At 41.3% G+C, this 22,733-nt stretch overlaps 1 protein-coding gene and 1 long non-coding RNA gene across 3 annotated transcripts in view; one reads left to right on the top strand and one right to left on the bottom strand.

Moving 5' to 3' along the window:
* OSBPL1A (oxysterol binding protein like 1A) overlaps positions 1-21,361 on the bottom strand; it is a 76,354-nt gene extending 54,993 nt beyond the window's left edge. The window contains exons 1-11 of one of the 2 annotated variants that reach the window (XM_051774908.1): positions 21,220-21,361; positions 20,581-20,766; positions 15,263-15,385; positions 10,638-10,723; positions 8,364-8,438; positions 7,492-7,603; positions 6,294-6,379; positions 2,549-2,693; positions 1,755-1,822; positions 1,630-1,674; positions 60-133 (exon numbers count right to left, since the gene is read on the bottom strand). In XM_051774908.1, the coding sequence (XP_051630868.1) occupies positions 60-133; positions 1,630-1,674; positions 1,755-1,822; positions 2,549-2,693; positions 6,294-6,379; positions 7,492-7,603; positions 8,364-8,438; positions 10,638-10,723; positions 15,263-15,383 (812 nt within the window). In that variant the 5' untranslated portion in view covers positions 15,384-15,385; positions 20,581-20,766; positions 21,220-21,361. Of the gene's footprint in view, positions 1-59; positions 134-1,629; positions 1,675-1,754; positions 1,823-2,548; positions 2,694-6,293; positions 6,380-7,491; positions 7,604-8,363; positions 8,439-10,637; positions 10,724-15,262; positions 15,386-19,267; positions 19,375-20,580; positions 20,767-21,219 lie in introns of those variants that run through there. The other variant, XM_051774915.1, reaches the window with a different exon arrangement.
* LOC127465195 (uncharacterized) lies at positions 19,409-20,621 on the top strand. The gene is made up of 3 exons (XR_007901921.1): positions 19,409-19,509; positions 19,593-19,832; positions 20,530-20,621. It is a non-coding gene; the product is annotated as an uncharacterized LOC127465195 (long non-coding RNA).
* Positions 21,362-22,733: the final 1,372 nt, after the last annotated feature.

Genomic DNA, 22,733 nt, shown 5'->3' on the forward strand with positions numbered 1-22,733 from the left:
ATAAAGTGAGGATAAGAATTATTTAAATCGCTTTTCAGAAATTTAAACACAGAACTTACTGTCTCCTATACCAGGAAAGGACTCCATGTTCTAGAACTATCCAGTAGAGTTTCCACCCAAAAAATCGTGAGCTCTAAGAAAAGAATTTAAAGAAAAAGAAGAAAAAAAAGAAAAGGGTCAGGTAAGGTTAACAGAATACATTTAGTATTCTGTTAACAGGCAGCTCGGTGTGCAGCTGCAGTAAGAGCTGCAGGTTGGGCTCTGGGTGGCGGGAGCTTGAGGCAAGAGGCCACAAACTGGTGATAAGCCTTTGGTTAGCAAAGGGTACAGTGACCTGTGGTGCCAGGAGCCAAAGACTCAGCAGCTCAGAAGGAAGACCCCAGACTTTCCTACTAGACTGAAGGGATATAAAAGCCACGGGGTTCCTTTTTTCTGGGTTCCTCCTCGGAGACAGCAGTTTGAGCTGCTATTTTGTTCTTGCACCATGACTAAATTATTTTAAAGGATCTACATGTCTAAGACTCTGTTAGGGAAAACCTAGGGCTGAGCTGGTAAGGAAACCTTGTCTGACTGTGTGAGTGGGGTAGGTTTAGGGAGTCAAGCAGGGCACCCATTGGCTCACTGGAGTCACCCACTGGGCTTCGGTCCCATCAATGAAAATCTCTGGTGGTGGAAGTGTGGTTGACAGAGCACCTCCTAAACTGACAAACTGGGAAGTTTCCTTAACACATAAAACTGACAATGATTATGAAAACATTTTAGGTTCTGCATATCTTGGCCATCACAGTAACCTGAGAATACTGTACAATTACAGCGCTACTCTCCTTTTTGGAACCACCTAAAGACAAAAGTTTTGCTGAGCCTGCTATTCAGGATGAACTGAAATACTAAAATGCTGCATTTTTTAATATTGTAGGAGTTGTTGATCACCACAAAATTCTATTTTATAAAATCAAATGAGAAACAAATGATATTGAGATATCCAGTGACAACATTTTATCTTTCATAAGCTTTGGTACATAGTTCTTGTTCCTTATATGACAATCATGACTGCATATGTAGGAAAACTTACACTGAAGAAAACTTTAAAGATTTCATTGAGGAACATAGAATTAAGCATTCATATAGACTCGTTTTTTAAAAAAGGAAAATAGATTCACTTGAGCAACACAGCAAAACAAGCATTAAACTCTCTGACATCTTCCCACTATGTTTTAAAATTTTCAGAAGATGGTGAATTTGTGGCAAAATATTAGTCACAGATTCTTAAAGATATTATATTAGTCATAGATTATCAAAGTAATCTATTAAGGAGAGAAAAAACAAAAAACATTTTGCCCACCACACAGATAAGGAACAAAACCTTACCACAGTGAAGTTTTTCCACAAAATATACCAAGAAATAAAAAGAGATTTTAGGGACTGAGAATAAGATCAGGGTACCATGAAACTAGTGACTCCCCACCCAGCCAGCCTATCTGTATATACACTAGACTAAATTAAGTCATTTAGAAAATTTATTATTGAAAAATTCCCTCATTCAGCAATTATCATTAAAGTACAGAAAAAGGACATACTGACATACTTTGAGATCTTATAAGCTATTTTAGAAAAGGAAGTAAGACATACCTTCCATAGGAGACCTTCGTATCGTCTCAGGGGTTTGTTGATAACCTGCACAGAAATTAAGGCTCATGTAGGAATAGCTTCCACTAGACAGCCTAGGCATTTTAAATTCATACAAAAGTTCCTACCTTTCCAGTTTTACCTGACAGTATCAGTTTCATTTCTGCACCTTGGGCTAGATCAAGGGGTGTCTGATCTGTTTAGCAACCAAGACAAAGCATGAGAATTTGATGCAAATAAACTTAGATGTACTTAACTTCAAAATAATCTGACGCTGTTTACCCACTAAAGTTTGGTCCCACAAGCATCTACATTTACTTGGAATTGGGGAACATAAACTCCTCAGGGGCAGAAGACTATAAAGGTTTTGATCTTTAACGCACTGAACTGTCCATCAGAGTTCTACCAGTTACAGATAGCCCTTTGCCCTTACTGGTGTAAGTTTGTTTTTAGCTTCCCAGCTATACAAAGCAGTTTAGAACATTCACAAACACCAAGACAGAGGCATCTTTAACCAGAGGACAAGTACACAGTTTGCATAACATCTGCATAAAGTTTTCCTCTGTTTGGTTTCATTAGAAGACTTCTTCTGAGGAGCCAGATCTTCAATCTTATTTTTTTGTTATTTGTGTTCAGTGTTTAGCATCAAGAAAACAAAAGCCAGGCACATTTCACTGTTCAGACAGTAGGTAAAGTTTCTAGAAATGGTTATGTTTGGAAAATAAAAACATATATATAAGTATTTTGCTACAGTTCTTCAGTCTTGTGCAATTTAGTCAGTTTTGAGCTTCCTTTATTAGTGATACAAAGCTTGTAAAGCATCATAAGATTTTTCCCTGAGCACTGCATGGTAACATAGCTTATAGAAGCAGCTGAATTTGTCTCCATTTGACGTTTAATGTACTTTTCCTTTGGTACTCACCATTTTTATTTCTTATTTTAGGGTCTGCTCCATTTTTCAGAAGTTTCAATGCACAGTGCTTATGAGCACGGTACGCTGCACAATGCAATGGTGTGTTCCCCATCTGATCTGTACAGTTGATATCAGGTGGTTTGGGTTTATTCAACTGGAAAGAAACAAAGTTCTGCTTACTTATCAGTTTTCCTCCCTTTCCAGATGCCATGTTCTCTCTTATGAAAGTTAGAGGTTCCTAAATAGGATATTTCAGTGTAGATCTGGCAACAAAGAGGGCACGTAGCAAGTGTTAGACAAGGGCAAGGACTACAACAATCACACAAGATGTTTAGCTAAAGCAAGGGAACTTCACTTTTTTTGCTTGCTGTTCCCCTTCTACTGCACAGCATGGACACATTTATCCTGCTCAGTTGCACAGTGCCAGGGAAAGTTGCCCAGCATTGCAGTTCAGTCATTTATATTGTTAAAATGGCCCTGTACGATTCTACTGTCGAAAATCTACTGTTCTCCATAAAAGGCTCCCAGGCACAGTGTGAAATTAGCACAGGTCAGCACTAAATCCAGAAAAAAATGGTGTGGTCACCCTGTTTCAGAGAGTAAGAACTTTTACTGAAGTGTGGCAGACCTTCACTGTGCCAGTGACACAGACAGCCTAGGTCATTTAGAGGCTCCTAGAATAGGCAGTCTGTCACACAGACTGCAGCTTTGCTGCATTCTGAAGTCTAACTATTAAGATTAGAGCAACTATGTAACTGAGGGGAAAAAAAAAATCACCCGGGTTTAACTTGCACACAAGATAAATGTTCTGAGAAATTGATCCCATTAAAGAGAAGGGTCATTAAGCATGACACTACTAACTACCAGAAAATACCACTACACTTCTACTCAAATTATGTGGCTGTTGAATGTGTACACGGGCATTGGACTAGATCATCTTTAGAGTCCCTTCCAACCCAAATCATTTCATGCAATATCAGCCATACAGTTAGGCTCATGAGCCAAGTGGGACTGCCTTAACAGAAAGGCTCAGTTACTGATATGCAGCCTTAGGAGACCAGAGTCACAAGTGCATGACAACACTTTTAGAGAAACTCAGTTGAAGCATTCTCATTAGCCCTTGAGAAATTACTCCATAATAACAGAATTCCCATGGCAACAATTTAAGTTAACATCAACAGCAACCACCTAAAACATGCTTCAGAAATAGTCCTGTAAAGGATAAACTGCTACAGATGTTATTTACAGATCAACTGATAAGAGAACAAAAGTCAAAAAGTGGGAGCTTGTGAAAGTATAGCCTCATTAATACTGTGGTCAAATACTTGCATTCCTGAGGATTCCTAAGTTTTAGCTATCTCCAACCAGCTGTTTTACATCTACCTTATCTCCGTCTCTTGACTTCTTCCCTCCATACCTCTTAAGCTGCACGCCTGTGCTTTCAACACCTTACACCATATTACAAAGCACTATTTGGAAGAAAGTTTGATGCATCAGCTCATTGAGATAAAAATCTCTCCAATCACCTCAGGAAATGTACAGTACATTTTTGAAAACTCAAGAGGAAGAACACCCTGGTTTTGCCTCAAGTAGACTAAAAAGCCTGGGTTAGTTGCTGAAGATCTAGCTCCTGGTAGCAAAACGGATTGTGATATAGCGAGAATCTTGACAAAAGAGAAGCACAAAAGCCACCACTTCCACTTGACTTCAAGAAACTTCAATAGAAAGCAGTTATAAAGTTAAGCTTATGCAGGTAAAGGAGAAAAAAGGGTCTGAAGTCCAGTTAGAAGGCTTAGAGAAACTGCACCATTAAATTATCTGTTCCAGACAACTGTGTTACAATATGCAGTACAGCCTTTTTTTGTAAAGATACTCAAGATAAAAGAGAATTAATAACAAAAGGGTATCTTTCAAGCAAGTGGCACTCTGTTCCAAAGGCAGTGAAGTAAATAACACATTCTGGTGTTAGGTCTCACAATAAAAGTACATGTAAGTAGCTAAAGTTCCATAAGCATAACAGTCTGCTAATAAAAAAACCCATACAGTAGGAGCAGAAAGGTCTGAACGATCAGTAGGCAAAGTATGAGCAATTCTCAAGATATAGGGCAGTTCTGAAGAGCTACACAAATTCTCTGCAGAGGTATTAACCTAAGGGTAGGAAAGTCAAAGAGGTTTACACCATAGAGCTGGAAATGGAGAAAGTTCTTGGGACTTCTCAAGAGTCATCAGGAGTTTGAAAATTGTAATTCAATGGCCACAAGTCCAAGTACTCACACCAAAGGATTCCAAGGAACACCTCTTAAGACTTGATTTAAAAACTGCCTTGGGGTCAAGAATGTGTAAATATTTTGAAAAGTTAGAGATCAATGTATCACATGTCACATATGCAGAGTTCAAAGATACTACATCTATGTCTAAAAAAAATTACTTAGAAACTAAAACATTGACAGGAACAGTTACATGCATAGTTACATGCCATATAGAGAAAGCAGAGTTCTTCGGTAACAGATTTCTATGAGGAGTCACCTTTTTCTGATTGTTTTTTCACATCAGCTTAAGGTAAGAAGACATGCAATAAGTGTTAAAATTACCAGAATCAAGAACAGATCTATTATGTCAGCTTATTAATTACAATTAATACAATTGTGCCAGCGTCCTAATATACTATTCTTCCACATCTTAGTTACTGTGTACAGCTCTGGTTCTCTCTCCATTTCGAAGAGACGTACAAAAAAGTACAAATAAGAATTACAAAAATGACCAAATATTTAGAAACAGTTTCCATCTAAGAAGGAGTTAGAAAAACGAGTTCTTCAGATAAGAATAAATAAATTTAGAGGAGGGAAATAACAAATTTTGAATAGGTGCTCATTCTGCCTTCTAGGCAGGAAAGTAAAGAATGTCAAATTTCTCAATATACAAATTTCACATTTGTAAATTTTCCATTAGAAGTAAGTAGAAGTATTTAGACTGCTTTGATGCCTTAAATAAAAGGTATTACTAAAGATGCCAACTAACTAGAAAATGTTACATACTGCATGTCTTACCTCCGGGGACACACTTCAGGGCTCTGAAAAGCTTGAGTTCAAGCACTGGGACCCAACTTCAAAACTGGCTTCAAAACCCAACTGGATACAGTCCCGTACAGCAACCTGCTCTAGTTCATTCTGCTCTCCAAAAAGGAACTGGACTAGTTTATCTCCAGAGGAACCCTCCAGTTTCAATTCTTCTGTGATCTGCTCCTCCACTGTATTGGTCAGCTGGAATTTCTATGGGTGTGCATCGGCACACATGTACAGTTTTCAATTTCTGCTCAGCATGAAATTGTGTTGTGCAGACAACTGTCCGTTGAAAATTACAGAGACTTCAGCTGCAATGGATGCTAATGACAAAAAACTTACTTTCAAGATTTAAGACCATACGGTGATGAAAACCTACGCACCCATGACATTAAGGCATCCACAATAACATAATAAGCTCACGTCAGCAGACCTAGAACCATTACACTGCTATTTACAATTAACTGAAAAGAATTTAAAAACACAGAAGAAGCTGAAAACCATTGTTTTGCAATCTCTAACAGGGAGGCTGGAAAACCCTTCAGGGTTCAGCACCTTACATAACCTGGTGCACAGCACTGATATTCTGAAGTCAGAGCACTTTGCAATGCAAGGTACAATGTCATATTTTGTTACATTAGCATTATGGCTCGAACCACTTGACACAAAAGTATTACAAGCACTTGAATTCTTACCAAGGCAGTCAGTTTCCCCACTTCCCCCTCTCTTGCTGCTCCTAAGAGGAGTTCTTCCAGTTTCCTTTCTTGTGTCCTTTCCACTGCTATTTAAAAAAAAAAAAAAATTAAGGTCAGTCAATAAAGTAGCAGGTACACATGAAATAAAGCACTGAAAAACTATATCAAAACAGGTCTAGAGAAAAAAAGACTTCCAGTGTTATTCATTTGGAACAGGTATAAATAGAATATTTATTCAGAAAACTCTGTGTCAGAGCAAAAATATGTTCAAAGCACGTAAAATTTGACAAAATGTGTGAGTTTATATAAACATACATATTATAATTTTTTCAACACTTATAACCAACCCCATTCACTGTGGGAGGGAAAACGGGGACTCTGTGACACCCTTATTAGATCTTCCCTGTGCTCTTTTCGGCTTCTCTTCTACTCTTCCTATCACACTGTAAGAATTTTATTCTTCTCTAAAAATTCAGCAGATGAACAGCTGAAAGGACTGTTATCTGTGCATTTGCATGCAGAATTAGAAGTGAGATCACTTCACGTGTACAGTCTATGTTAGCGGACACAGAGTTTCAGCTGTATTTATGATTATCACATAATACTACCAGGAAGCAACACAGTTCTTAGAACTCCCCAAACCTATAAGCAATGAACTTAGGCACCATCTGCCTCACTTTTGATCCCTGTGAGGCAATGCAGGAAAATAAGGGGAAGAGGTTTTACTTTTTTTTTTTTCCCCTTTTTACTTAACATGTATGACTGCAATAGCAAGTCCTGAACTTGATTCGAAAATGAGGCACCTTTGCAAACTGTTCAGCATTTTTTCCTTTAATGATTCAGTTGACATGAAGTCACTTAATATTCTTGACTTGAGCTTTTCCCTCTTCCAGTGAGCCAAGACTTTGACTACCATATACTATTCAGAGTTGTAGCAAGGACTAACCCAGCAGGACTGAAATAGTTACCTGAATAATGCTATTGGCATTCATGACATTTAACTCTCCAAGTCACAAAAAACCCTCACCTGTCAGTACCACAGATGAGAACCAAAAACTGTGACATTTTTCTTTCTAATGACAAAATTTAAAGACAAAATTCAACTGGGGTTCTGTAACTTGAAGAAGAAAGATCAGTTTTCAGAGTGTACATATGTTGAAAAAAACAAACAAAACAGGCCATGACCTATTAAAGTTACCTTCCAACATATTCCTTATGTCTTTATCATGAGTAACTTCTTTTGCAGTCTCTCCACTCCCATTAACAATGGAAGTATCAGCATTATGCTGCAAGAGTAACATCACCACCTCCTGAAAAACAATTTGAAAAACATTCCTTATCTGTCTCTGTAACAGTAAGGCCACAATCGGGCTTTCCAGCTACTGACATCCTGTAAGATGAGCTGTGTAACTAACAGTTTCTCACCACTGCTGATTTTTTATGAAAACAGGAAGGGATGTTTTAGAGAGATTAAAGAGTGAGGCTGACTGCAATCTTCTCTCTCGCATCAGTCAGGCTGAAGGAACTAACAGGAGTTACAGCTGAACAGATTCACTCTGAAAAGCTGGCGTACCTGGTGCAAATGCTAAGTTTGACAGATAAAAATAGTGCAATTGGCTCTTTTCATAACACAGTAAGTAGTCACTCCTTCAGAAGGCCTAAGAGGCTATCCATAGCAGTAGTACTAGTTTTGGAATGATGGTGGCACGTGGGGAACAAATCAAACTAGTCTCACATTACACAGGCCTATAAAAAGCTCTTTAGTTCTAGTTATCTGTGAAGAAACAGCACTTCCAGATCCCAAATGGGCCTCTGTGTCCTAACTAAGAGGGTTTTTTCCCCTCTAGAAGCCACTAAGATTAAAACAATGTGATTTCTCTCTGTGTTTTTTTTTTTTTGGACAGAGTTATACAAGCTAGGCAATGTGCCTAGTCCTTCTGAACACAATGTACCAAAACAGACAATAAGTCATTTTTACACACTGTAAAAACATCTTCTAGAAGTGATCTTATTGCTAGCACTTTCCTAATAATTCTACAACTGAGGCTTAAAAAAGCCGACATACTTTACCTTGCGTCCTGTGAAAGCTGCCCGATGGAGTGGAGTGTCCCCCATGTCATTCAGCACATTCACATCCGCACCAGCCTAAACAGCAAGACCAAAAGACATCTGAATGTCCTTCCAACAAGAACTACATAGCTATTCCCTCTGACTGGGGGGGAAGGGGAGGACAGGAACCAATATAGGTCTCATGGTAAATCAGATCAGAATTGTAACACATCCTGGAAACAAAGATAAAGTACATATGTAAGATTCATAACCCACATTCTGCAAATTGCTTCAAAAATGAAAAGCCTCCTGCATTTTTCCAGGTATCTCTCACACATTTAAGAATATGGTATATGGGAAATAAGTACCCCACAGGGAGTGGGGATGTTGTTGGCTTGGTTTTATTTTGATTTGGTCTGTTGGGAGTTTTGTAGGTTTTTGGTTTATTTATTTGTTTAGCGTTTTTGGTAGGGAGGTGTTAGGAAAAAAACACAACAAACAACTTAATGAAAGAACTATAGTGGTACTGTGTAACATACATACATTTGTTACAGATGTACAAAGTACCACCAGCCTCCTGGAGCTCCTGATATAACAACTTCTCTAGGCAACTATTGCTGTTCTTTCACTTGAAGTGCAAACTTCCATGTGAGCATTGATAGTACCATTCGAAACTTAACCTTTCTTCTCCCTTTCCTCTTCTTCAGTCTTTGTCTTGAATCTCCCTTCCTTTTGTCACACTCTTTCTCTATCCCACACCTTTTATCTGAAAGGAGGACTGTTTGCCACACTGCACAGGTACAGTTCCAGGAAACCAAGAAATACTATCTTCTTTCACTGAGTATGCCTTCTACACCACCTTACCTAACCTCTCAAAGGGTCAGAAAAAGGGCAGGACATATTTAACTTCAGCACATATGTTTAGATTACATGACTTAGCCAGGTCACTGCTGCCTCCCTAAAGGTAACTGATGAACCTGACTAAGATTCTAGAGCTCTGTTTCTGGTATCTCCTTCACTAGATCTTTGAGCACAAAATCTAGGCACAAATACTCAGACACGCACATGCCTAGCTTTCAGAGTTGCACAGCCTCCCTTATTTCTCACCTTATTCTTTAAATAATACTCTTTCAAGAGCCCTAACAAAGAAAGCACAAAGTTACATATACTCTTGCAACTTTTGAAGTTGGATGCTTGAAAAATGCACTAAGTAATAAAACTTTACCTTTTGCTTTAAATAGCCCTCTTAAATTGAAAACAGCATTATTTACTGAGGAAGAATGGAGGCTAGAGAAGAATTTCTTAAAGAAATCTCAAATTTGTTTCTTTCTTTAGCATCTGGATTATGGCAAGCAGCCCTTATTCTGAATGAAATTCAAGTTTAGATTAGCTACCCTTGTACTCGAGGCTGTTTATCACATTCCTGCCATCTACAGAAAAATCTGTCCAATATGAATAGGGTCTAATACAATTAGGGTTGGTCGAAGCTACCAAGAGCAAAAAAAAAAAAAAAGTCATAAGCCACATATTCACTGCATTTGCAGTTGTTATGCACATATAAACAGGTCAGCTTTGATGGCAGAGGTTTGTTGTTTCAAAGTTTGTCACACAGTGCATTATTTCAAAGATGTTAGAAAGCAGTTATAAGTCAAACTATATTAGCCTGTTCCTGAAAGAAACACTTTGCGCAGAATTCTGGGCGTACTTTTATGCACAACACAGAATTAGATAACACAGGTTTTTGCATTTGAGACACTTTAGCTTTTCCTACAACTCAGAAAGTGAAATTGCCTAAATTTATGTACTTTATGTACTGCACTAGCCTAGATCAAACCCTTGAAGTAACTGCATTACTCGTATCACATGCTGGCTTCCTATATACTGATATCCACTAAGCTTGAAAAAAGCTGAGCTTTCATGAGTGCATACCTATATACGTTACTTGTCTTCAATTTTTATACGTAGACAGTTACACACACGCTCCAAGAGAAAGCTAGCTAAGCACTGATAATTGTAAACACTGTTCAGAGTAACCAACCTGGGCTACTGCGAAGATTTCCAGTGTCACTATTTTGGATTCCTGTAAACTGTGCCATCCTCTACCTACCACAACTATCTCACTCCTTAGTTTTAATGACCAGTTACCTCAATGTTACATGTAGATAAACTGTACAAGTGGTTCTGCCTCCCTGCAAAGCCTCCATTCTTCTATCACAAAAACCTGAATAAACACTAACTGATTCTAGAATAACAAAGAATTTTCTGCCTTAGATGCAGAGGAAAGTAGAAACATACCTTCAGCAAATCCTCTACCACAACAGCATGTCCAAAGTAGCAAGCAAGGTGAAGAGGTGTCCAACCCATATTAGATTTACTTCTGCCTAAAAGACAAAACAGGTAAATTAAGTTTTGGTCTCACAATACAATTCAAGGCTGGCATGGGTGACCATTCTTCACAGTAACAGAGGAGCAAGAAGGCTGGAAGCACCAATACCACTCATATTATTTGAAAAATCAGGATGCAGTTTGAAAATGCTAGAGTCAAATCTATAAAATCTTTCTGAGACGAAAAAGTCATGTAGCCTGACTGAGAATAAAACTTTCGTTTGCATGTAATGCCTCATCCTTTAACACTAGCAAGAAGCTTTAGTAACTTTCATTCGCTATGAAAACGGCACATGCAGGTACATATTTCTCTTGTTTATCAAAAAACTCTTTGGTTTACCCAATTTTATTTCCTTTACTCAAAAGAGAGGTAGGACAACTCATTTTTTTAAACAAAGGATTAAAACCAAAACAGGAATGATCTAATGTTGGGGTTCTTTGTTGGTTTGTGCTTGCATTCAATTTAATAAAGACAGCCTTACTAAGTAACATGAGTTGAAATCTTCATGCACAGTAGAACTCATTATCACCTACAGCTCTAAACTGCAGAATGACAAAGCACAGACAGGAAGCAGGTACATAAGTGACCATGCAAAGGAAAATACAATTTATGCTTTAAAGAGCATTTAAAACATGCCCTGGAGGACTGTCTGTAAGAATAAAATTCAATAACTATTCTACAATCACTTCTTTAAAAGCAAGATATTAAAGCATTAGAGATTACTAAAGTTAACAATCCACATCACTTTCCAGCAGCAACACTCAATTGCATTAAACAAAGCTGATTTGTGCTTTTTACTAAGCAACAGACCCAGAGCATTCTGAGGGTCACCTAAAAGCAATCATTTTGTATTTGGAAGTAAAATGAAAATGAGGCATCAGAAATTGTTTTGAAATTACTGCCACCATTAAATTTTCCCCTGTCATGTAACCTCAAGTAGTGAGGCATGAAACATGCACAGCATAAGTTTGCCCTAAGGAAACAAGCCACTAGCATGAGGAAAAACAAACTCTTGGTCTTGAAAGTTCATTGTTCTTTATTATGCTTTCATAATAAAAATTAACATTAGAATGTGGTTCACAGCTGAAATACTTTCCCATTTCTTAGAACTGTTTCCAGCTAACATTTCCACCCTGTATTGGTAATTTCTTTCATTATTTGATTTTCTTTCTTCTCAACTCTTGTTTCCAACCCCAGATTTAGATCTTTCCCTCATCACAGTCAGGCCTACAACAGAGCTCCTACTCTATGTGACTGATGGGCTAAGGTACCACAGAAGATAAACACTATGTGGATCACTAACTCTGGGGCTATTTGTGCTGGATAACATACTAAATAGACATCATTCATCCCTCAGTCTAGTAGGGAATAAGGTTCTTTCAAAGAACACAAAAGAGGTCTGAGCTGCACTGCATTCACAAAATTAGCCCAAGACAGTCATTAGTTACAGCACTGACAAGACTGTGCTGCTGCCAAGGAATTTAGTCATAAAAAAAAAAAAACAAAACAGAAACCCATCCAGATTTGTAGTTCTTACTGGATAAAGTGCTACAGGCCCTTGTTCTGCATCCACTCTGAATGTTTGCATTTCTGATGTTAGCTGGCCAGTTATTTCTCAAGCCCTTAAGGTGTTTGTTACTTCTCTTCAAGTGACCATAAGTGTTTGCACCCTTTTTTTGTTATTTTAAACTAGAAAATCATTACGCAGGGGAGAATGCAAGGATAGGAAAGTAGAAATATCATAATCTCAAAAAAATATAAAGTTCTCTACCCCTCCCACACAGCTCTTTGCTTTAATGCCAGTTAACTTTAAGTCTCAGGTGTTACCATTCGTTTAGAGAATGAAGACAAACTAGACAGTCATTTCCCAGCTGTGGCCTGCTAGGCCACTGTGCAGTCATTCAAATGTGTATTTTGCCATAACACACTATTGACAATTGACCTTTACAGATTTCTTACTTTGCAAATTCCTAGATATTCTGTTTTCTTGTATTTAAGGAGAATGAGCTAACAATAGATGGTCTTAGAAAACACAATAATTTTAGGTGAAACCTGTGTTTAGTACTGTTTTATTGCAGATACCTTCTTTCCAAAATGGCGAACTGAGAAAACCAAAAGCAGTTCAGATCATTTGGCTGGATTCTCCTCAAGCAAGTCCTGATTATCTGCAAGCACTGACTGGGTAGAATACAGTCACAACAGAGCAAGTAGAAGAAGCCTGAATTTACTTTCTCTTCCTTCACTTTGGCTGAAATTGGGGTGTTTAGGATCACTGTTGTCAGACTTTACACTTATGAATCTATAGCACACACTGCCTCAGATATAGGCTCCCCCCTGGAAAGACAAGTACAAGGTGTCAAAGATAGGCTTTGACATGCAGGGACATTGACTTGTCAGACTTATATCTCCTAAGGCACACCCTGGAGGAAGTTTACACTACCTCCAGTACAGCCTCCCACCTGCTCCAGAAACACTTTATTCCAGGCCAAGTGTCACTGCCACATCAGATTCAAGTACTGAAGGAACTGCCACAGCACTGAAGACATTCCCCATACCCTGACTTTCTAGAGAGATCTGATTATGCAAGAAGGTAATGACAGAAGCACAAGAGGCTGTCAGGAAGAGAAGGAAGACTGAGGGTTGCAAACAGACAGTTACAGTCTAAAGCATATATTTTAGTCAATCATCAAGTGGTTATGCAATTACTGTCTGGTAGTACCCAGCAGATCAGAACTTGTAGCAAGACATAGTGGTTATGCTAGTGAAGAGGCAAAATGGCAAGGACAGTTATACTGCAGAGGTTGTTTGGTCTGAATTTGTCTTCGACTATTTCCAAAGGAGTACTCTATGGGAGCAGAGTGAAACAAGTTAGTCTCTGAAAAGTCACTGTGGAAGAGCAGAGAGAGTTAACTCTGGAGTTAGAGAACAGTTCCCCCAGAGAACACTTCAATTACACTTCTGTGTCCTCCAACATTTAGAAGAATCAGAACCTAGAGATTTCACTGCGGACCGATTCCATATTCAGAATTAATTTTTTTAACCTGAACTATCACAAGCATATTCCATCTAGCTTCCTAGAGCTCCTATTAGCAAGCAAGGATTAACTGGTTGGCATGTATTGTTAAACTAGAAGAAAAACAGCTAAGCACCATCTTTCCCCTCATTACCTGAGTCTCTTCTATCCTGCAGACTTTCTGACCAGGGTCCTGTTTGTTTTACAGAATATGGACTGCAGACTATGCCATTTAATTATTATTTCTCAGCTTCAGATTATGTTTAAGAACACATGAGAGATGCTCTGAAATCTCTTCTAAGCACAAGAAACTTCAGGAACTTTTTTATGGGTACTGTTTTATGAATTTTATGGAACTTTTATTCCAACTGTTTAGGCACTACACACAGTGTCTTGAATATTTGCAAAGGACACATTTGTGAGGGTGGAGGATTTCACCTTCATCAAGGTCTGTTTAGTTCCCCTTTAAATTATGAACTAGTTACCCAAAAATGAAGTAGCAAGAGTTTGGATTTACAACTTGTTTTTCTGAAGTGAGTACACTAACCGTTGGGAAAACACAAACACAGCTGAGCAGTCAAACAAAAGGATGAGTAAACTGATGATTAAGCTTGGTCAGATAACAGGCATTCCTGCTCTTTAGGGCAAGGTGTTCCCTCTTCATGGCCAAGACAAAGCATAGTTGCTCTCTCCCCTCTCCCTCTGTATCACTGTCTTCTTAGTGCTGCTTAACAGTAATATGCTGAATAACAAGAATACTAGCCTGTGTAGAAAGAGTGGGATATACATCCACTTCTTTGAAGCAACCAGAAACACATTTGTGTAAATAAAGAAAAATATAAAGCTACCAAATTAACAAAGAAATAAAACAGCCTGAAACTGCTAGCAAGCTTGCAAATCCCATCCCAGTCTGAAGTTCTAATGCTCAGCAAGCAAGTTGCTTGGCCATAACTAAGTTAGCTACACATGAGCAAAACTTTAGTGTTGGCCAAAGCTAGATGGAGAACAGTTTTAGTTTCTTTTCCCAAGTAACCTAGTATAATGCTAATAAAAGCATATATTTGTCCCAAATGTTCCTGCAAGTGGCAAGAAATGTAATGCTCCTACAGAGCAGAAATGAATGACCTGATCTAATCCCTGCAGCTCCAATGAAGGCTATTTACTTCCCTGAACCACCCCCTGGCACCATGGTCTGTTTTGTTTAGTATTACAAAGCTCCAAAGCTGGCATAAGCACCAATACAAGCAAAGAGAGGTGCCATCTCTTCATCTTGTTGACACTTCTAATGTCTGTGAATTACTCTGAGGTTTTCTGTACATTACTACTCTCCATACTCTGCATCTATTATCTCTCCCCTATGCAAGTATGGCCTTGAGTCATGGGGTAAATGCAGTCATTTAAGTGGGTTTTTATTACTCTGTTAAGCACTCCAAAGAAAGCAAGATTACACTTAATCACTACCAGTTTCACTAGGTGTGGCTTCAACAGTGAGATTACAAACATTTGAAGAAGGCTACTAACCTTTACAGTTGATATCAAAGCTTATTTCTCCTTTGTCCATGGTATCCAACAGCTGCTTAACTTCTTCAGCATTTCCATTTCTAGCATCGTGGAGAAGCTGCTGTTCTGCTTCAGTACTCATCTCTAATAAAAGATATGAAAGAACCGATTTTGCAATCTCTTATATGCTGCTGTAAATTACATCACTTTTCCCCTTGTTTAACTCTGGTATGCAAAAGATAATTATTCTCCCTGTGGAACACATTTAATGCGCAAGCTGTTTTCAACAGTCCAGCACTCAGGCTACTAAGAAGCATTAAAATTCCTCATACAAAGCAGTTAAATAACAAATTACCCAAGTTTTCTTGCTTCTCAGTTTTCTAGGTTCTAAGTGTGGCTTGGGAGTTGGAACTGCATGCCACAAACAAGGCATTTACTTTTCCCTCATAAGGCTTCCACCTTTACTCCTTACGGTTTTCAGAAGTAACAAGGAAATAAAAAAAATAATTATGCACAGCTATTAGCCCAAGTATTTCTTCAGAATTAACTGACACTTATTTTGGCTGCCAACCCTGGGGAACAGATTCTGTCTTTGCACAGAGGTCCCAGATACCCATGAGTGATTGGTACTATCACCTCTTGAACTTGGATACCTGAGCTCCTCCAATCTCAACGTGGAGTCAGGTATTCAAACAACCTTGCAGATTTGACCTTTTCTTTAAGAAACACAATAGTACAATATAAAGAAGTTAACACATAACTGTAAAACACCACTAACTAATTTTCATCTTACCATTGCTCTTGACTACAAAAAAAAAAAAGTATTTACATCTTTCAAAGAAGGGAGAAACCAAAACCTTTTAGCATAACGATTTTACAGCTCTCTACTAGACAGAGAGCCTTAGACCTTTGGGCAAGTGATACTGCTACTTAACACGTCTCATGCAGAATACAGTTATTACGTGATGTCTTAACCAATCTTTTTCCCACACTGAAATCACAAACTGAGGTCGGTTTGCCTTTTTTTTCCATGCTATTACAACAGCTACCAACTGCACGAAGTTTAACAAGGGAAAGTGCTGGATTCTGCACTTGGGACAGGGCAACCCTGGTTGTGTGTACAGACTGGAGAATGACAGGCTGAAGAGAAGTGCTGTGGAAAGGGACCTGGGGGTCCTGGTCGATGGCAAGTTGAACATGAGTCAGCAGTGCCCTGGCAGCCAGGAGGGCCGATTGTGTCCTGGGAGTGCATCAGGCACAGCATCGCCAGCCGGCTGAGGGAGGTGACTGTCCCACTCTACTCTGCGCTGGTGCAGGCTCACCTTGAGTAGTGTGTGCAGTTTTGGGCACCAAAATATAAGAAACATACAAAGCTATTAGAGAGTGTCCAAAGGAGGGCCATGAGGATGGTGAACAGTCTGGAGCCTTATGAGGAGCTGTGGAGGTCACTTGGTTTGTTCAGCCTGGAGAAGAGGAGACTGAGGGGAGACCTCCTTATGGTCCTCCATATCCTTACGACAGGAAACGGAAGGGCAGATACCGATCTCTTCACTCTCGTGAAGGACTCGAGGAAACAGCATGAAGTTGAGTCAGGGAAGGTTTAGGTTAGATATCAGGAAAAATTTTTTCACCCAGAAGGTGGCTGGGCACTGGAACAGGCTCCTCAGGGAAGTAGTCACAGCATCAAGCCTGTCTGAGTTCAAGAAGCATTTGGACAACACTCTCAGGCACATGGTGTGATTCTTGGGGTGTCCTGCAAAGGGCCAGAAGTTAGACTTGATGATCCTTATGGGCCCTCTTCCAACTCAGCATATTCTACGATTCTATGATTCAACTAGACCCAGATGCAGCAATGCCCTGCTTAAATGCACTGCTTTTAACAGTTGTCAAAAAACAAATTTCCAAAACAGCTTCAAACGACTGTGCTGCTATACACAATTTACTGCTGTTAAATAAAATACAAAAATGAGAGGCTGTTGTCCAAATTTAGTGTCTCCATTTTAGCAGGTTCACCTGACACGCTAGGTTTACCAAGTCCTATAGAATCTAGATTTCTGACGTTGGTTAATGATTACTGGCCTCACATAGTTAGCTTTCCTATACTAGCAGAGGTTTTGATTGGTCCCACAAACTGTTTACACTCTGCTGTACTAGACAGACAGCTTGATTGCACCAGACACACTCACAGCTTACATAGATGCAGGAAGCTCTTTGACTACTGTAAGAAGCGACTCAGCAAGAAAAGACACAGTGAGAACACTAGATAAGCAATAAAAAGCCTGCAACAGGGATAGATCCTGTAATACTCAAGTCTTAGGCAGAAACCTAAAACAGGACAGACTGCCAAAGCACTAACAATACAGCAAAGAGAAGTTTCCCTATCTTGTGCTCAACAGCAAAGGGAGAGAGAGAATCCATATTCCAAGAATTTGACAGAGAGACCAAACAAGCCCTTTCTAGCATATTTCAGAACACACTGGATCAGTCACCTGCAATCTACAATAGACACAGGATACAAATGCCTTCTCCAGAAGTGGTTAGAGAGCACTCTTGTTTGGGCATGCTTTTCAGTTCTAGAAAACAAAACAGTACTAATTCTTCCAGTAATCCTTTGAGCCCTGAAGCTACCTTCTCCTTTAAACAGGAGTCTGTCCACTCATGCGAGGCAACACTGCACAGTTTATTGTTACCGGGACAGCTATAATCTTCTTCAGTGAATCAGTTCTAACAGTGCCTAGAGAAAGATCAAAATCAAATATATTAATGTATTATCAGCCTGTAATATTATCTCTGAAGCTGAGTGACACAGTTTCAGTGGGACACAGAATGCAGCTCTGAGAATTGTACAGACAAAAGCCAAGAAGATAGAGCTCATCTTGCTGGCCTACAATCATTAAGGAAGAGAAAAAAAAAAAAAAGCTCATCCTTCATTTTCACCTCCTCCCACACAGTATTTCTTTCAGATGAGAGAAACACACTCCTATCATTACCCTGTATCATTTGTCAACATCCCACATACTCAGCAGGTACAAACAGTAACGCACTTTCAACATATTAAGAATCTGCTGTTTCCATTTGATATTGATGAGATGGAAGAAAAGACTGCTTGGGAAGGGAACCAAGACTGATTCAAACACATAACCCTTGTATGCAGCAAGGCCTGTTATACACACAAGCAGAATCTTAAATAGTTTAAGATACATGGAAAGCTGAATCATTATGTAAAATTACTTGCACAGTTCTTCTCCTGCCAGATAGTCACAAGGTTAAAATCACTGATTTATTTGTACTCTCACAGCAAACATTAGCAAGAGAGTGACATGCATAGTAACATGGCTAAGAAAGGTCTGTCTGCTTCACTGGTTTACTCCCCAAAGACTTTGCTGTTTAGGCCAAGCCTCCAATTTCAAATACACTTTGTAAGCCTGAAGCATCCAGTGATGCAGAAGAATGACTGTCTGGCTATTAGTCATAGTTAGAAGGATCACTCACATGAAAAATGTTTCTACAATTGGGGTTGGAAAGTGAATCTGCATGCAGTTACCCATCAGAAAAGTGGTAAAGAGATAAATGAAGTTCTTAAATTAAGCTGGCAGCAAAAAGGCTCTTAATCATAATCTTGATAATACTGTTTTAAGCAAAAGTATTTCCTCTATAATGGAGATGAGCAACAACCAACAAAAGTTTGAGCGACAAGTTTAGAGTATGGAAATAAATCAATACACAGGCACTTGAATGCTGTGCACTTACAACTGTACTTAGTACACCTACATTCCCCTGCAGACTGGAGTTTATTTGGTCCCATGACCCACCACCAACAGAGCTCCAAAATCCCCATCCACCAGTTTTGAGGCACTGAGCCAGATCATCAGGACTGAGGGAGAAACTGAATAGTTTAGTTTGGAGCTATTAGCCTTAAGATACTACTAGCAGGTTAATCTATATGAACTGTGCTGCCTCTATATAAAATCTACTAGCCACTTATGAGAGCACACATTTCTTCAGTCAGTGATGTTGCCATATTACCTTATTCCATTAATCAGATGATAGGCAATTTAACCTATTTCTCAGCTCATCTTCATGCCTTGTGCCATTGAAAGGCTTGCATCGTAGTCTCCACAGTCACTGCTATACTATTACAAAACACCATAGAACATTATTTAGCATCTCTTCTACAGCTGAGATGTGACTGCAAGGCACTTCTATTGAACTCATTAGGACTATCAGAGCAGTACTTGACTGTTAATTGAACTTTATCCTTTAAGAAGGTATAAAAAACAGCATTGAGATGCTCTGCTTTTATCTTCTTCTATGAGACCTATGCCAGAGTGATCTTCTCACGCTATTTCAGCATCTGTCTTCACAAAGGAGTTGTTTCCAACACAGAGTGCCCAGGTTACCGTTCTGCCTGCATGCCTGCTTAAGGGAGTTTTGCAGAATACTTCAACACAGAAGGCCACCAAACTGCCGACATACAAACTACCAACTTTACCCAACTGCTAGGATATGGTCCAAGCAAAAGAAGCTGCTTTTCTCAAAATGGTCTACAAAGATCTAAAGTGCTGTCCCTCACCATGGGGCAGCACCATTAGTAAGACCCACTTTCTTTTACTTTGATTTCCGTGTACACAGCCCAGAACAGCAGCAATACTCACTAAGCAGAACATGGGTGGGTTTCACTCTCCTACGGCTAGAAAAGCAGGAGAACCAGTATTGGCATCAGCTAACTTAACATTAAAGGTTCTGAGGCAGCAGCCACTGGTTGCAAAGGAAGTTTTTTACTCGTGACAAAAACAGTGCGGCTGGTAAAATGCACATTACTTAGTATTTCAAGAGATTCCCCTCTAGCAATGAAAATTAGATTCCTGTAGGGAAAGGATGATACTTGCTCAGGAAGATTTCTTACGTGTCCCAGCACGCAAGCAATTATGATGTGATGCCTGTAAAGGAGGAGGGTAAAATTCACCAAACCGCACAAACAGACAGAACCTGTCTACAAACCCACACAACACACTGTACTGACAGAAGTTGCTCCAAGAAGAGTAGCTGTACTAGAAGCATGCGTGATGTTATCTAAAAGTAGTTATAACCTTCACGTAAAGAGTTCTAGAACTTGAACATGCTTCTATGACAGTCTTCCTATGAAAGTACCACCTCTCTAAAGTCAACTATTGTTTGCTTAATAGCAATTAACACAGCATCTATTCAATACCACTGCCAAGGCAACAGCTATTTAAACTAATCCTCATTCTTGGGCATCTACTGGCTGTTTCCTACATATATTTTAGATCCGTCACATCAAAGACTTTCTTTCGGCCCAGGACTCCGAATAAGCTTACCCACAGCTCGTGAGTGATCTCACCCGGATCAGCAGGCAGGCACAGCCCCAAGCAGTCAGGAACTTCAGCAGAACGCCCGGAGTTCCCTACGTCCACCTGGAATCGTGCAGCTCGTTTCGGTAGCGGTAATTAAAACACTTTTTACGGCGAGACAGGCTCACGCGTCGCAGCAGCTGCGCCTCTTACCTACGGGGAAAGGCGCGCTCAGACCTGGGAGCACCAGCCACCGCCACGGCTGTTCCAGGGAGGAGGAGAACGAGGAGGAGGAGGAGGAGGAGCTGGAAGGGGCACCCGCGCACAGAAGGGGTGCGCCCACCGCTTCCCAAGGGCCAAAGACCACCCCCAGCCCCTGCCCACCAAGGCCGCCTCTGCTTCGTGCCCCGAGCCGCGCCTTGCCTTGGGCCGCCCCCTCGCCCCGCACCGCGCACCCCCGAGCGGGGGAAGCAGCGACACCCCACCGCACGCTCCCGGCGGCTGCGGAGGAGAGGCGGCCACGGCCACACGGGACAGCCAAAGACGCCGCCACAGCAGCAACAAAGCCAACGCCGCCGCGGGAGGGCGGCGCATCCCCCGCCGGCCCCGCGTCCCCGCCGCGGAAGGAAACCCGCCCCGGGCGGACGGGCGGGCGGGCTGACCCACCGCCGGCCTCGCCGCCCCGCTCCGCGCAGCTCTCGCCACCGCTGCCCCGCGCTGCGTTACGGGCACCGAGCCCGGTTACATGTGACCGGCAGCAGCGCCTCGCCAGCCGGGCCGCTTCCCCCGCACCGCGCAGGGCGGGCGGTGCGGGCTCCCGGCGGGGCGGGGCGGGACGGGACAGGACAGGGCTCCGCCCTCCCGGCCGCGGCACCGCCCCCGGCACCGGACAGGCGGGCTTCCCACAGGGCCTGCCGCAGACATGCGGAGGTCGCCGCAGCCCTCCCGAAAAGCCGGGCAGGGTGAGGCAAGGCCCCGCCGAGGGCGCTGCCCCCGCCCGCCCTCCTGTGAGAGAAACGAGCCCGCGGCGGGCGCAGCCGGCGGCGGCCGCTCTTTCCAGGCAGGGACAGTGATCTCCCTGCGACCCCGGGGCTGCCCCGCAGGTACTGTCCTGTGCCCGCTGCGGATTGGTTTCAGACTCTTTTCAGTGGTGCCCAGCGACAGGTTGAGGAGCAACAGACATGTATTAAAACACAAGAAATTCCACCTCATCATGAGGAAGAACGTCTTTACACAGTGAGTGGCAGAGCACTAGCAGAGGCTGCCCAGGGACGTCGTGGAGTCTCCCTCTCTGGAGACATTCAAAACCCACGTGGACACGGCCTTCTGTCGCATGCTCTGGGTGACCTGCCTTGGCAGGGGGGTTGGACTGGATGATCTCCAGAGATCCCTTCTAACCCTAACAATTCCGTGGTTCTGTGACTGCCTGTCGCCGCTGGGGCCCAAGCTGCCAGGTGCGTGGCCTTGGCTCCCCTCTGACCGGGGAGCACCCCAGCACCCTCAGCAGGGGCAGAACGGGGTGGGGGGGCGAGAGGCACTGACAGGTGTTCAGAGAGATAGGGAGAGTGCAAAAAAAGGCCTCAAAAGAGGACGGTAACAGTACAAGAATGGTGCATCACCACAGGGGAAAAAGGGTCTTCTTGGAACTTGTTTCAGTTGCTATACAACCGTGGTGCAAGTGAAAGGAAACTGAATATATGCAATGCTTCTAAGAACAGTGCAGCCAAAAGGAACCTAGAAGAGTGAGAGACTGGATGCTACCAGGGACAAAAAGTGAAGTGCTCCCTTTGTGTTCAAGGCCCTTTGGTCCACTACTCCCTCTCCTCTGTTTTGTCCTGCCCTTATTTATTCTCCACTATACCTTTCATCTGAATCTAAGAGCTGGTACCTTGTTTTTCTGCCTTTAGCACATGAGAGGAGTTTTACTTTTTGAAAACTTGCACAGTGCCTTGGAAATCCTGCAGGAATTTATAAAGGGAGCAGGGAAGCTTTGCACTGTTGTGGCATGACCAAGTCTGTGTCATATGTCAGAAGGAGCACTGAAAAGGCAGGGCACGAGCCACAGGTGCCATGAGAAACTATGACAAAAGATTAGGATGAAACTTCTGTTCCAAAAGTGGGCAAGTTTGAACTGAGCAATTCTTGCGAAACTCTTCAGAGTTTGAGGCAAGTGATGAGGC

Source organism: Manacus candei, unplaced genomic scaffold (genome assembly GCF_025592945.1).
Source record: "Manacus candei isolate 608988 ecotype Guabito, Panama unplaced genomic scaffold, ASM2559294v1 h1tg000008l, whole genome shotgun sequence".
Lineage (NCBI taxonomy): Eukaryota > Metazoa > Chordata > Aves > Passeriformes > Pipridae > Manacus > Manacus candei.